The sequence below is a fragment of the Heliconius melpomene genome, chromosome 6 (genome assembly GCF_056956725.1).
Source record: "Heliconius melpomene rosina isolate 202511_hmr_F chromosome 6, ASM5695672v1, whole genome shotgun sequence".
Taxonomy (NCBI): Eukaryota; Metazoa; Arthropoda; class Insecta; order Lepidoptera; family Nymphalidae; genus Heliconius; species Heliconius melpomene.
Window position 1 is genome coordinate 1,275,038 of NC_140394.1, and position 15,483 is coordinate 1,290,520.

At 33.9% G+C, this 15,483-nt stretch overlaps 1 protein-coding gene across 3 annotated transcripts in view; it reads left to right on the top strand.

The window, feature by feature from the left end:
• LOC146538009 (terminal nucleotidyltransferase 5C) overlaps nucleotides 1-15,483 on the top strand; it is a 160,840-nt gene that overhangs the window by 23,228 nt on the left and 122,129 nt on the right. For all 3 annotated transcript variants that reach the window (XM_085187124.1, XM_085187123.1, XM_085187122.1), the window contains exon 2: nucleotides 8,234-8,647. In XM_085187124.1, coding sequence (XP_085043250.1) covers nucleotides 8,303-8,647 — 345 coding nt within the window. In that variant the 5' untranslated portion in view covers nucleotides 8,234-8,302. The remainder of the gene's footprint in view (nucleotides 1-8,233; nucleotides 8,648-15,483) is intronic.

Genomic DNA, 15,483 nt, shown 5'->3' on the forward strand with positions numbered 1-15,483 from the left:
ATTAAAACTAAATTATGTTTGCAGATGCTTACAAAAGTTTTATTGTAAATTTATATAGGCCTTCCTTTGTTTGTGATGTTTTAGTTCAATTACTTAAGAGTATTTTTAAGGAAAATTCGCCGGGAGATAGCGTTTGTTCGTCCCTCGAGGATATTTTCCCCGACACGGCGACAATTTTATTTGTTTTTATTGTATTATAAAGTGATGAATTTTATTTGGTATACCTAATTGGTAAAGAAAAATCAGTAAAATGGAATATATTTTTTACGGTATAAATCTTCCTCATTTAATAAAACAGGCGTTTTCGCCAATCTCATTATGCGTGTATGCGTGTTTTGACTGGCGGAACACAACACCGTATTTGTCTTATGAGTTTGGGGAAACTCAAACACAACTTATCACTCAATGCTCTATTAATTAAAGAATTTCCGTATTTGTAACAATATAATGTAATAATATTCTGAAATATAAATTTGCAAAAGGATATCCTTATATCCATTTATAAGTAATCCTTCTGAAATAATCCAGATATTAAACCGTTAAGTTTGTCGACCTTATTCGGAGAATTTACATATTAATTACTTTCAGCTTAGCTAATAGACGGCCTTAAATAATACTTGGTGTTATTTTTTTCTTCTAGATCCCTTTGAAAGATTAAGCTTGAGAAAACCATCGTGAAACAATTACGATGTGCCTGATAGTTTTACTTATAAGTTTGATTAGACCTGGATTCATATTTTATGTCAGGGAAGACTGGCTGTGGTCTGTCACTTACTACTTACTATTTGGGTATATCTGTAATATAGAAATAGAGAAAATGGTTATGATTCTGTATCGTCGCGTCGTGGTTTAGTAGCATAGCGTATATGTTTACTTACGACGTTTGTGAGTTCGAATTATATATTTAAAATTTGAATTTCTCTGCTCTGGTAAACAAAAGGCGGCGCTGATACTCAACATGCAATATTTCAAAACTTGGTTTGGAAACATTCACCAGGTTTCCACTGACGGAATAAATATTAAGTATATAACTTTCATGTATATCAAATTTGAATCTATGACCATCACAATCAACTCCGATATCAGAAAACACATGCTTTCCTTAAAATAAAACTCGCATTTCCATGTCAAGAATGCCGGGATGAATGAATGTATATCAGCGAGTGGTTCTGGCGCGTCGCCATATGCAACAGGTTGGGTTCACTAGCAGTTCAAGTTCGCTGTTATGTAACGTTCAAGTGTATTGAACTTGTCATTATATTTATATCTTTATTTATATTATTAATATTAAGATTTTGCTCGGTTAAACACGCTAATCTCAGGAATTACTAATTGAAATTTTTAAAATTCTTTTCATTTAAAAAATTATCGTTTTGATGTAACCCACTTTACACGTGGTCAGAGTTTGTGTGTCTTACGCTTATTTATTTACATTTGATCAATTGAGCGACGCTGCAGGGAAAAGTTAGTTTGCATATTCTTACAATATAAATTTTGCTACAGTTTTTAAAATATTTTTTTTTTTCTTATTCCCCTATATGTTTTTTTCTACCTACCCTGCTATTTGCACGATACAATGGGAAACCAAAAAAAAAGAATTGATAAAATCTTGCATAATTTAAAAAAAAACTGTTTGTCTTATTCAAAACTTTCACTCACATATATATTGTAAGTCTTCACGACATTTCATTGTCACTTTAATAATATGACCTTTGAAATGCAATATTTTGCCTCAAGTTAAATTTATGTAAAAATCCTTTGCAGCATCAGTTGCATAAACCGTTTAAAAATCAGCGGCGACGATCGTATTTTTGTAATAAAATGTATTTTCCCGAGGAATATCAAGTGACTACATCTCGTTTGTATGTGAAACACATTTATGTAGCTTGTTATATCTTGCCGCGTCTTGTGTTCCACTGTTTGAATTGCGCTATGGAGAAATATAATGGAAACAAGCTGAAGGAGTGTGAAGTGATTTGACACTGGATTAGTGCAATGAAACTAATAACGACTACTAATTTTCGTAATCCAGCTACATTTACTTTTTATATAAATATCTAATCAGAAGCATACCAAAACATTCTATCTAATTATAAAAGAATACATAGATACGTTTTTTTTTTTCAAATTTCAGTGTTCCGCAGATACCCGAACGATCATAGTGTTAAAAAACTTGTTTTAACTCTAAGATAAACAAAGAAATTAGATGACATTTAATAATTTTTTGCTTCGTTTCGAATTAACTTTCATGAACTATTCTTTATAAAGACCATCAGTTGTCGTCATGCTTGTTATATCAGAGTAAGAATCAAAGTCTTCTCACGCGTTCTCCGCTTGTGGCGAAATGCCAAATATCACGAGAAGTTTTAACTAAATAAAGCACTTTATGACCGTGTCATAAAGATTACGATGAGCTAGTGTCGTAATATCCGTATAGTGTCTGATCCAGCCGATAAGTTCCTTTTTTATACTGTAGTGTACCCTCTACATACAAAATGCGGGTTCGAGAATCAAACAAATGTCAAGCGTCTGTTATTTACCGTATTTTAAAAGATGGTAGTGTTATGTCACTACTTTCTCAACAAAAACACGGATATTGAGTGTAGATAAGCAGTGGTACGCTTTTCCCGCAGTGCAGGGGTAGTAAAAGGAACCTAGTGCTAAGACACTCAACATTGCATAATAAGTGGCGGAACTCAACGCTGCTAGCGAGAAAATGGAATCGGTTTAATTCCCTGTCAGAATCGTATTCACAACCGTCACTTTTCCAGTCAGACGCTATACCGCTGCGCTACGACGGTCCCTATGTACGATAATCACAACCCATTTTTATTTTCCAACTTAAATCCTGAAATAGCCACAAAGAAAACGAAATAACAGCCAGCTTTAATTACATTGCTCTCGGAAATCCTGGTCGCACGAGATTACAGTAAAAGCTATACAAAATACTAATTTTAAGCAAAAAATTCTTTAACACAAGCGAAAACGCAATTTAACTCAAATCCAAGAATATCTCCAATTGGTTACAAATTCAATTGAATTACTTCAAAAGGAAAACTCTTGAAAATCCAATATATAATAAAGTTTCAGGAAAATTAAACGAGATGTCATAAACACCCCCCATTACGTTTTTATTAATATAGTTTGTCTCTTTTTTTCTTTGGTGAATTGACAGGGATATAATAATAAAACACTTGTTGCACAACCTTGACATAGTATCTGGGTTAACGGGGCGACCTGTTGCCGTTTTGGAGAGGAATCTTTTATTTAACACTTGTGTCTCACATAAACATCGCTTAGTTAAGGCATCTAACTATTATTTTTTTATTATTACGCTTTTTGGGGCCAGTCGTGGCGCAGGCGTGCGACTCAACTGGTTGTGTAGTGTGGCAAATAGTGTTGTGTGGCGGAGATCAACGGCGCGCTTTGTTTTGTAACCAGAGTGAGGAAATGAAAATGATTCAATTCTATGATTGGGAATGGAACCTAAAGCCGTCGCGTTTGCTCTGTGTCGCTGAACCACGACGGTTCTTGTGAGAAGAAATATGAGTTACTTTTTATTTGAAATTGCAATATACAGAAATAAATGAACTTTATCCCGCATCTAGTATGGTAAGCAAAGATTTGGGAATACTACGTCCTAAGTAGTGGGAAATGAAGACAGTGAACTCTCCGCGTGGGCATCAAACCCACCACTATTATGTTTAAGCAGACCATATCCGATTGCGCCACGAAGGTTTAGGTCGACAAATTCTCAATATTGCTTAGCAAAATATATTTCACATACAATATTTAAAATGTTCACTTAGACAACCTTTAATCCACATCGAGCTTAATGAAAATGGAAATCCTATTCAACGTTTCTAAAACGCAATTTCCTTGTAGTCTCCAAAAATACATAATATATTTTAATAAGACGAAGTTCGAGACGAAGACGAACCGTTCTGTAGTGACATAGTGGTACAGCGTTGTTTGTTAACGCAATAGTAGAGAATTCGATTCCCGTTGGGAGATTGGGGGGTAACGAATTGTAAACGTTCAGTACTGACTTCCACCATTCAATGTATAGAATTCGTACGCATAGCGGAGAAGGGAGTTTTTCGACACTTTGCTTATCCTGCTATATGCGGGAACACGAAAAAAAAAAGAAATTCTCACATATTGTTTATGGAGAGACAAAATCATCCAGTGATACGCATCGACGTGTACGGCGATGCGTGAAAATGAAAACTTGTAATGTAAACGTATTCATTCATATCACATCGTGTTCCAGTTTACACACTGGATGGTTACGATGGGTTACTATCAAGGGTTCTGTGTTAATTATATTCTGTAACAATATGTGGTTGCCTTATTTTTTATTTTCATTTTCTTTTCCTTTTAGGCGAGGGAACCTGGGAACCTAGGATTGAAACACTCCGTTTCCATTAAAACACTTTCGCCTTTGTTTAATTTCAAAAGTTGTAAGCCTCTCTTCTATATCACAGCTCAGTTAAATGATATTTTTTCATTATAATTATACTGTTCTCATTTTCATAGATTAACGAAATCCAACGCCGCGTTTTGTCCAGACTAAGAAACTGGCGATCACAATTTTCATTGAATTCACAACTTCTGCACATCACTTATAATATTTCTTAAATTTTCTTCTTTTTTAACTCTGAGATTGATCTTGAGAGCGATCTTAGGATGTCGTTTTCATTCATAGACTATTAAAACGATATCTCAAGATCAATTTCAAAGTTGAGTTGTGAGTGTCAAACTATATCTGACCACGTAGTCGAAGCCTCATTTAAAAGCTGCTCTAACATGCCTATACAAAAATACAGGCGAGCTTCATCAATGTCATATCACATTACATCCTTGTTATAAGGAACCATAATCTGTTACTAAGAGTATAATACAAAAGTATATTACATTTAATACATCTTCGTGTGTGGATATGAATAAGAATGGGAAGGAACGGGCGCAGTATATGATGCTTGAAGAGTTATGGCCCACGTAGGTTATGGATAACAAGCTTCCTTGTTGCCGCATCAAATATTGTTTAATGGGGGAGTAACAACGTAGGTGGAATATAAAAAAATATATTTATTCTACAATTTTGAGCTAAATATTACTTTTATTCGGTAATACTTTTAGAAAAAGCATAGATATCAAATTGTTTTAATAAAATATCTGATTTTATTTTATTATCCTTGATAAAAATAGTGATTATATGTAAATATTCTGATTTCCTCGCTGTAGTACACAACACAGCCAAAGCGTTGAGTTTTGCCACTCGACACCAGAGGAATATTCAGCTGAAAGAGGTAACGGAGTGTCTTAGCTTTAAAACTATTTTATTCTGTTGCGAAACACATATATAGTTTTCATTTGGATGTCATTCTAAATTCAACTCAATAATTTAAAACAAATATGGAAATAGCTTTCAGTGACACGGTTTTAAATTGCTATGTTTGAATTTTTTGAAAGAAATTTAAATATTTCTATATTCCTAAGCGAGTAAATAATAAACACTATTGTAAAAATATTACGATATTTGTTTGATATTTGGGATTGATTCTTACTCGGGGAGGTGAAATATTTATTATTTTTATTTTCTGAGGCAAAGTGCTGCATTGAATTCCGCCGCTCAACACGCAATGTCTTAAATTTGGACGAAAACCGGAAAACGGAATGTCTTGACACTAGGTTAATCCTATCTATACTACTATGTACAGGATGAATTTAAAAATAAGCTTAAAACATGATTGTGATGTTAATATATATAAACCTTAGACGATGAGGATATTTTAAAGGACAGGTTGATATTTCCGCGTTATTTTGCATATTAGATTCCATCTTCATAGTTCAGACATGGTTATCGATTATTATAGGTAATTTTCTATCACGTCAAATGACCCGATGGCACAAACGTGAGATCAGAGAAAACTGATTGTACATTGCAAATCATATATACGTAGACGTATAATATATACTTACTAATAATAAGAACTTGTTTATTAGATTCTGAATACAATCGATCTTAAAATAATTCCAGAAATTACAAGAACATACATTTCAATCGCTAGTCCCGAAAGAAAATAACTAAAAAATCGTAATTCTTAAATACTAGATGTAACTTATTTATGTTATAGTAATAGTACTTACTAAAATCAGACTTGTCTGTAACCATTTTCCCTACGCACAAACATCAATTAAGCCATAAATGTTATCGGCACATTATATCCCAGAAGTAATTTATTTTAGACCATTTGCCTTTCCACTTAATGTATTGTTAGATAACAATATCGATTGCACGATATGATCGAGATAATAATCAGCTGTCCACCAGAAAATAGAATGCTCTTCCTGCTTTTAAGATAATGAAAGTCTCCAAATACTTTTACCTGTATTTAGAATGTCAGTTGGAACTCTTAGGCGAAGTTTAATGATTTATAGCTTTTTGGTTTTTAACAATTGTGTGCCACAGCAGAAATTTAGAGGGAGACCTCGGTTTCACTTTCAAAAAACTTAGTATCAAAGATACAGGAGGAGGGTTACGTAAAAAGCATGAGGACCCCCAAAGTGCTTGTATGAAGGGGTTTATTACAATAGACGATGGGAAAAAGATAACCAGCGTTTGGCGCTACGTTCTTGCTGGCTATCTCGCTAAAAAGCGGGATATAGTGTGAAGCGTGTGCTACGCTAATTAGGAAAACTTATTTTGACGATGTTTTTCAACCAGACAAATACTGTTAACTGGAAGACGTTCGACATATTGCTGCTTTTTGAATTTAACCAAAGTTTAATACGTCTTATAAACTATACCTAATATATTATGTGTACCGTTAAATTAATTTTTTAAAATCTTTGTTTATAATATTATTTACTTACAAAATCAACTACGGATCACGTTGCTTTTATATATTTCTATTTAATTTAAACGATATATTTGGTGGGTAAAATTGTAAAGGCTAACTAACACGTGGTTTACTAGAAAAATACTAATGAAAAACACTTTTTTTAATGAATAAGAAATAGCCAACAGACATTGTTAAGACGGAAGTTGTTTTTATTGTTGTGACTCAACTGCTTTTTCTGACATATTTCTTGAATATATCGCGTTGAGTGAGAATTACTGGCACGGAGGAAAAAGCATGTATTATGTAAATACTATATAGATATTTATTTCAACATCGATTTCAGAATTCCCATTCCAATAATTTAAATTTAAGTTCACAAAAATATTATAAAGTAAACTGTCTTATTGTTTTCAAAAGTAAATAATATAACGGAGTTCCTTGTTTGTTTTAAGCTATCTAAAGTGTAGGTAGCTTTCTTACCATATTGATTTTTTTTAATTTTTTTTTTTCACGCAGAATATATCGTATTTAGGATGGTGGTTAAAGGGAAGCTACAGTTAAGACACTCCGTTACAGACTTTCCGCCCAGTTTTCGAGACAGTGCAGGTTGAGAGACTGAATCAAGTGCCACAATGGCAGCAATTATGTCAATTTACTTTTAAAAAACGCTTATTTTTATTGAATTAAATTCAAAACATTTGAAATCACTAGTAATTATGAAAAATCCACAGTGCATGGAACTCTTACAAAACATTACGACGTCAGCGTATATTTTCTATTTATATGTTTCATAGTCAACGAAGCCATATTTAGTAAGTACAGGCCGACGTTTTAATGGCAACTAACACCTGCTCCACTAAAACCGGTCGTTATAAAATATTTCCAATTTGTAAAGAATTTACGTTTATTAGTGGAAAACCTGTCTTGTACCCCGGACCGACCCCGCGAGGTCACTGTGTCGGTAGAGATCGAAAGTTACCTATCCTCAACTTCTATGAGGGCGTCGTTCGTTCGCCTTCTATACAAAGAATGGCGTTTTTTATAACACCTTTTTATATCCCCAACTAAATCGGTTCAAAGATCTGTTGCCATTATTTGCGCACGCAAGCATTAATCGTGTTTGATTTATCACGTTATGTGATGTGCTGTTAGCTAGCGACGTCTCACGATGTCGCTCGTGATGTAAGCAACTGTGGAATGTTATAATATATATAATCTATGTTAAATCTTTGAATATATATAAACTATGCTAAATTTCAGCTATTCAAAAAGCAGTTTTAACTGTTATTACAATATTTGTAAGTGTAGAGCCAAGCCATCGTGACTAAAAAAAATATATCAATTGGACTATAAGACATAAATTAATACCAATTTTTCCTCCACAGGGTTCAATTAGTGTGAACGGGGATATACCATGTAGTGGTAGTTCGATAACAAAAGTGTTTATTTGCAAAATGGCCGACATTGACGAAATGAATATCGACGAAGAGGTCGGTTACGAGTTCGAATCCAAGATACCAGAAATTATAACTGATGATATGAACGAATCTGGTTATCAGGAGGGTTCGGAGACAAGTTTTGGAGATAGGCGGGACTCTAAGGAGTTATGTGAAGGGGATTCCGATAGTGGAGTGGACGGGGTGAGCAGTGGCTGCAGCACCGTCGACGACTGCCCGGTGGTGTCCATCAACGACGTGGTCGCGTACTACGACGACATCCGCCCGAGGCGACGGCACGTGCCACAACTCAACTTCTATCATGTTGATATCGAGAGGATGGCTTTGGACGCTGTTGCTCAGGTAGGTTTATTTTCTTACACTATCTCGAAACAAAGGAGTTGTTTTGGTATTCTGATCACACTCACACAATAAACTTCTTCTAACTAAAAAACTCCAACTACTACATACGCCTGTTAGACGCTACACAATTAATATTTTATGCAAAATAATTAATTTTAGCGATTACCATCGTGATTATTTGTTAACATCAGCTAGTGTGCAAATGATTTATGCACCGTAGTACAAACAAGGCAATATAATTATACACGTACCATTAATAATTACTATCTATCGCTTAACATAAATGATGATTAGTGTGAAACAGGAAACTAAACTGACATTAAAAAGGCTGACCTCTATATTGCTGAAAGGTTCATTATTTCATAATGTCTAACTTATTAGGTGAGTTGACGTCATTGTAGAGCAATTGGTAGGGGACATACAAAAAAGCAATGATTGTAGATTAGATTTTGGCGAACGGTACTGTAGACACAGGGAACCTGGAAACCTTGTGTTAAGGCACTCTGTTCTCATTAAAACACTTCTGTTCCCACTTTCTGCTGAATTCTGGACGCATTAATACATACTGTAGGGACATATAAATAAAGAATAAATAGTGTTAACCTTAAATGAAAGTATAATGAATCACTTTTTTTTTTCTACATACGTAATGTAGAATATACATAAAGAAAATGCCTTACATTATGTTAGGTAACGCTAAGTATGTAATACTTACGCTACTTCGATTTTAGTGTAACATTTAAACGGACTTATAAGGCTTTCCTCAAATAACGTAAATGTCCGTTTTAGAATAAGAATAATGAGATTGCACATGAGGTGTTTGAATATAAGAACTTTGAGTTTTATTTTGGAAATGAAAAACGTATTGGTACTCTTTTGTTGTTAACTTAATAACGTATTTTTGTTGGTAACTTCACGCTCTTTCCTTTATAGCAAGACAGGCAGAGGAAACATATTCTCACTTTTCCGCCCGAATTAGTTTCATTTTCTGGCTTTGGTAACAAGTCAAAATGCGGCGCTGAGCTGTGCCATTCACCATTCAATGTCTAGAAAATTGGGCGGAAAATGAGAAATGGGGCGTCTAGGACTAGGAAGGTAGGCTAGATATCCTGCTATGCTAGGCTGATAGGCTGTCCACATCAGGATACAATTGAAACTAAAAAAAAAGAAGACTTAAAAGTTTTAAACTGTATATCATTCACAAAATATTCTATAGCAGCGGGAAAATACCTAAAATATTTAACATTAAAATAAACGTTCACATTACAAAGATACTATTTCTAAAGCAATACAACCGTTCAAAGATAGCCGTTGACTGCCCAGGATTTAGTTTTCTATACCGACGAGGTTACTTTGAAAGTTATTAGAACGAACGTTACGTAAACAAGAACTTTGTTACAAAACGTTTTATTCGAGCCAGCGTACGTTGGTCTGCCTTTCTCTTCTCCATCATGATTCTATCGACGTTTAAATCCAATATAGAACTGCAATTTTTGCTCTTAATTTGACCTGAACGGTGAACGGATTGTATGATCAGTTGAATTGATGAAAGCTTACGAAATGATGGTGAGCTTTGAAATGGCAGATTTTAAGTTTCTATTAATTTCTTTAGTTAAATATTTTTTATTGCAATTGTTGTATTATTAAAGAATGTCTTATTTCAAATCATCTTTAAAGTTGTAAGTTATTTTATGTTTCTAAAAAATATTGACTCTTCCTGTTCTGGCTAAGGGTAACACAGGCAGAGGTGGGGAATGGAATAATAAAGTTTTTTAAGCTTTCATGCTCTATTTAATGTAGGTGAAACGAAAAAGTTAATTGTCTTTACTAGCGAACTAATTTACCAAATATGTCTGAGATTTTAGTTTTTTAAATGTCTGCGTTGAATTTTAAGTGATACGATTTAAATGTTAATGAGAAATTCTTCAGGTCCTATATGAGAATGTCTTGAAATATGTAGATAAGTTTTTGCTCGTTACACTTTTACTATGTATGAAGGACACAATGACATCATAAGAATATAATTGGAATAAGTCTGAATGAATCTAAGGACTAAAAGTTCAAATTTGTTACGTATAGAATATTTATATTTTTTTCACAAAGCAAAGCATTGATATCTGCCACTCAACACTCAATCTCAATTAAGGCGATATGGGGGGGTCGGAATGTCTCAACTCTTAACACTAGATTCTTTCTGCCTACCTTGCTATATATATGTGCATAATATATAAAAAATCTTGATTTCATAACTAGACAAACAAAACCCAAAGTGAGGCCACTACGTTCTTAATATCACATATTACATCTTTCTAGGATTACTAATACTAGTCTTTCCTATACAGTACGAGTTGATTACTTTTTTTAGCTTCACGCTGTATTCCTCACATGGCAGGATAGGACAAGCTTCTTCCCCTGCACCAGAGCTGGCCTCTAGAGCTGGCTGCCCTGTACAAAAAAAACAATATTATAACTATAAGCAGTATGCTAAACGATTAGAACCATACGATGTCTATGGTTTATGATACACATATATAAAATCCAATTACTCTACGATAGATTATAAAATCATCCACAAACTCATATAAACATTATTTATCTAATACAGAAAATCATTATCATTTTGTATTCAGAATGTTTACGACATAATGCGTAATTAGTATTTGCAACCAAGATGAAACCTCCAATGTGCATGGCTTATGTTCTATAAGTGGATACGTAAACATGTACGTCACGCTCTATCCCGCACATAACAGGGTAAGCAGCGGTGACCTAGTGTTAACACACTCCTTTCTCCGTTTTTAATCAAGTTCTGGAGGCATTGCGTGTCGAGTGGCGGAATTAAACGCCGAGCTTTGCCTTGTTACCACAATTTCATTTCCTTGAGTGGGAATCGAACTTACAACCTGTCACGTTTAAAATTAGCGGGACACAGCGTGAAGCTAAAAAAATTAAAGGTCGTTCAGTGAAGATTCTTCAGTCTTACTTTCACTTTGACACTATCTTTTTTTTTTAGCTGAAGCTAAACAGAAAATAATCATACACCACTAACACCAATTCTTTCCTTATTACCTACTTCAAAATGCCCTTCAAATTATCACCAATAATTTTTAGTTTCACGATCCTAGTGTTAAGACACTCCTTCCAACAGTTTGCGCCCAATAATCGAGACATTACGGTAGACTGGCGTTACTGAACGCGGTGCTTACGCGGTCGCGGTAGTTGTAAACGACCCACCGAGTGAGAATCAAACCCAAAACCTTAGCATTTACATCCAGACGCTGGGCCACTGCGCCACGACAGCCTCTGTTATTATTAATTAACTAATTTCAACTCAGTCATGTACTTTAATTCTCGCGATGCTATTTTAAGAACTTTCTAACGAATCAATGTGTATAATTCACGCGAGAACAAATATTCCTATTTGTATAATTACTGTATATTTATAGTTTACGTTGTCTTTATTTCTTATGTTTTGTTTAGTTGTATTTCTCTTACATTAGTAGTTGGTTTTTTGTTATTACTATAGTATTTACTTTTATAATATATTTTTATATATATTAACCATGCAATGCCGTCACTTGATAAGGTAAAAAAGAAAGAGGCCCTCACTTTAAAGATATTGGGAGACGGAACCCAACGCCGTTCTTTGTCTCATTAGACCGAGAAATGAAAATAATTATAAATGTCTTAATGGTATCAGAGTATCTTAACAAGCTTAGGTTCCAAGGTTCTCTCTTGCCTATCTTGCTATGTGCGGAATACAGTGAAGTGAAGCTAAAAAGAAATATTCTCCTATTAGGAATGGAAACCACAACCATCGCGTTCACAATCAAATTTAAATCCCACATAACTATACCAAAACAAACTATACCTTTCAAAATATACATACATTTCAATTATATATGATTGATAAGTGAGAATTACAAAAGAGGAAAGGCCATCAAAAAATACAATCTATAACTGATGTATCGCGATCCGAGATGCATTGCGTAAACAAGCGCCGCACCGTCCGTCGTAACAGACAGACGTTGCCTAATAACAAAGTGAATTTAATATGCTAATTTAGAATGTAATAAACATTACTCTGTGTTGGTACATCTGATTATTCTACTTTATTTGGTCGTTTTGTTTTTATTTTTCTGTGCAAAATACTTTGTTGTGGGCCGTCTAGTTTGATTCTCGTTCGTGGTTAGAAAATCATTTACATGCTTTCGCAATGAAACAAAGCGCTGCCTTCAGTTCCGTTACTTAACGAGCAATAAGGTACTAGATTTCATCTGTCTATCCTGCTAAATGCGGGATATAACGTGAAGCTTATAAAAATGCTTTAAAGAAAGATGTTTTAAAGCGAAACTTATTTGGAATTTACGAAAGCAGAAAATAGAGAAAGAAGTATATTTCAGGCAAAAAGAATCTAGAGTCAAGACATTGTTCTTAACTTTCCGCGCGAATCAAAGACGATGCGTGTTAAATGACGTAAACTAACGTCGCACTGGGGCTTGACTGAGTAAGGAAATAAAAATAATTTATTTGGTCAGTTATGAGTCGAATTTGCAACTTGTAATGTCATAAATGGCTCTAGCTTAAAAAGATTATAAACATAATGCTTAAACTAGTTTTTTATTCTTTCTGTATTATTTCTGTATTTATATCTTTATTATATAACGAGAAATAGATAAAATATAATAACACTTGAGAAACAATGGTTATGGTCTTGTTGATTCAATTCAGTGTCTTGCAATAGAAAGGCTTTTATTCTGCTTCGTTATCAAACAGAATAGGAATATCTAATAGGAATATAAGATATTATATATACTCGTATACATAATTTCATTATACAAAATTTTAATTCTAACACCGCTATTAAAGGTCGATGGTTCGACTCCCAAAACTTCCGTTACTGAGTGACTACCAGACAACGCGACAAACAAAACTAATAATTTGAAATTTGGGCATATATGGAACATAAGACATCCCCGGGTATTTTCAATTTTACGTCTTAAAGCCCAAACAATGTTCCAAGGACGACCAGAATTGTATAAATAATATTTTAGATTTGTTTTTTCCTTTACAAACTAAAATCCTAAACTGTAACCTATTAGTTTTGCCACAATAATTTTAAGATGCCATTCTAAATAATAATTTGTGACCGTACCGAGGAAGTTGTATTACGAATGATATCTATGCAATTATACCTTTAGACGTGCTCGAATGACTGTTATGTCACAAGTAAATTAGAAAGACGTTATTACGAGAGTAACGAACAGACCTACAAACGAACCTAATGCCCTTTTAATACGTGATTCTATACAAAAACTAATTTGTTTACATTTCTATTTGCAAAATCGATGTTATAGATATCAATGTATAATAGTTTTAGTATAGGTAGAGTAAGCAAACACTTTTGGTTTCACACTATAATCCGATAGTAGCAGTACAGGCAAAGAGATTTTAGTAAGTCACTTCGTTTTTCAATTTACGTTTTTTGACACATTGACATTTTGAGACACTTAACTCGTTGCGTTTTGTAATCATTATTTTAAACTATGTGTTATCTACGGCTTTGCTTGCAAGGTCGGAGGAAAACAACTGAAGAGTTGTATTTGACACATGTAACATCACGTTGCCTGAGATAATTCTCACCGCAGCTACTATGAACTACATCGAAAGTATTAACGTGATATTTTAAAGCTTATAGCCTTCCTCAATAAGTGGACTATCCTACACAAAAAAAAAACAATTTGAAGCAGTAGTTCTTGAGATTAGTGGATTAAACCAAACGATCTCTTTAGATTAATAATATTAGCATAGATATTACAACTTTAACCATTAAGTTAAGGATTTTAAACGTAAATATGTAAAACTGAATGTTTTATATATTTCTTAATATTAATTTATAGATACTATTATGTATCCTCAGAAACTATCCGTTTAAGATGACATCAAAGTGACACTAAGATACGAATCTCCACCAAGGTCGGTCTGAACTGAGCTATAATACCTCTATGTAATTACCGGTACTTCCCCGTTTAAAAAGTCGTAAATATACATATATTTATACAATTATACCATTTATTGAACACAATTAAGGTTTACTTTTGTATGAAATATATTTAATTGTTACGTTAGTGTAACGATGCACGCATGAAGCCGTATTGTAGTCGATTCTTGTAAAATCGATACCTGCGTAGGCGGATACGCTCAAGGGCATCTGGTGTTTGCCTAGCACTCTAGTTAGTGGGCTCTGCAACGAATTTATTATTTAAAAATATGGATAAAATATCAGCTTCACGCTGTATCCCGCACACAGCAGGGTAGGCAAAGGGAACCTAGTGTTAAGACACTCCGTGACACTTTGGTACGTAATCATTAGAAATATCCTATCATCTGATTTATATACCATAATGGGTCTAGAATTACCTGGGTCTACCCAATCATATTGACCCATTAATTTGGATAAAGGAAATCATGAATAATTATTGATTTTTAAATGCATTCATTCATCGAGGTTCCCGAAAATCTCTTAAAAGTATTATTGCCTTCTAGAGGGTGAAATTATGCTTGATTTTTTTTATTTGTTAGGCGTAAAATAAAGTTCTATGGAAGACAAAACAAAACGTTGACTTCCACCACATTACACGAAATCTCTCAAAGCTTAGGAGATGCGTGAGGAACGGGGTTTCCCCTCCGCCTACCTAAAACTGATATGATAAAAAGACGTTTCAATAAGAGAAGATACACGTGTAGTGTATTTTTTTTTATTATAATCGATCATGCCGGTGTTTTATCTGAATTTAACATTCATAGTTGTTTTCCTTATGTACAAATTGTTTTAC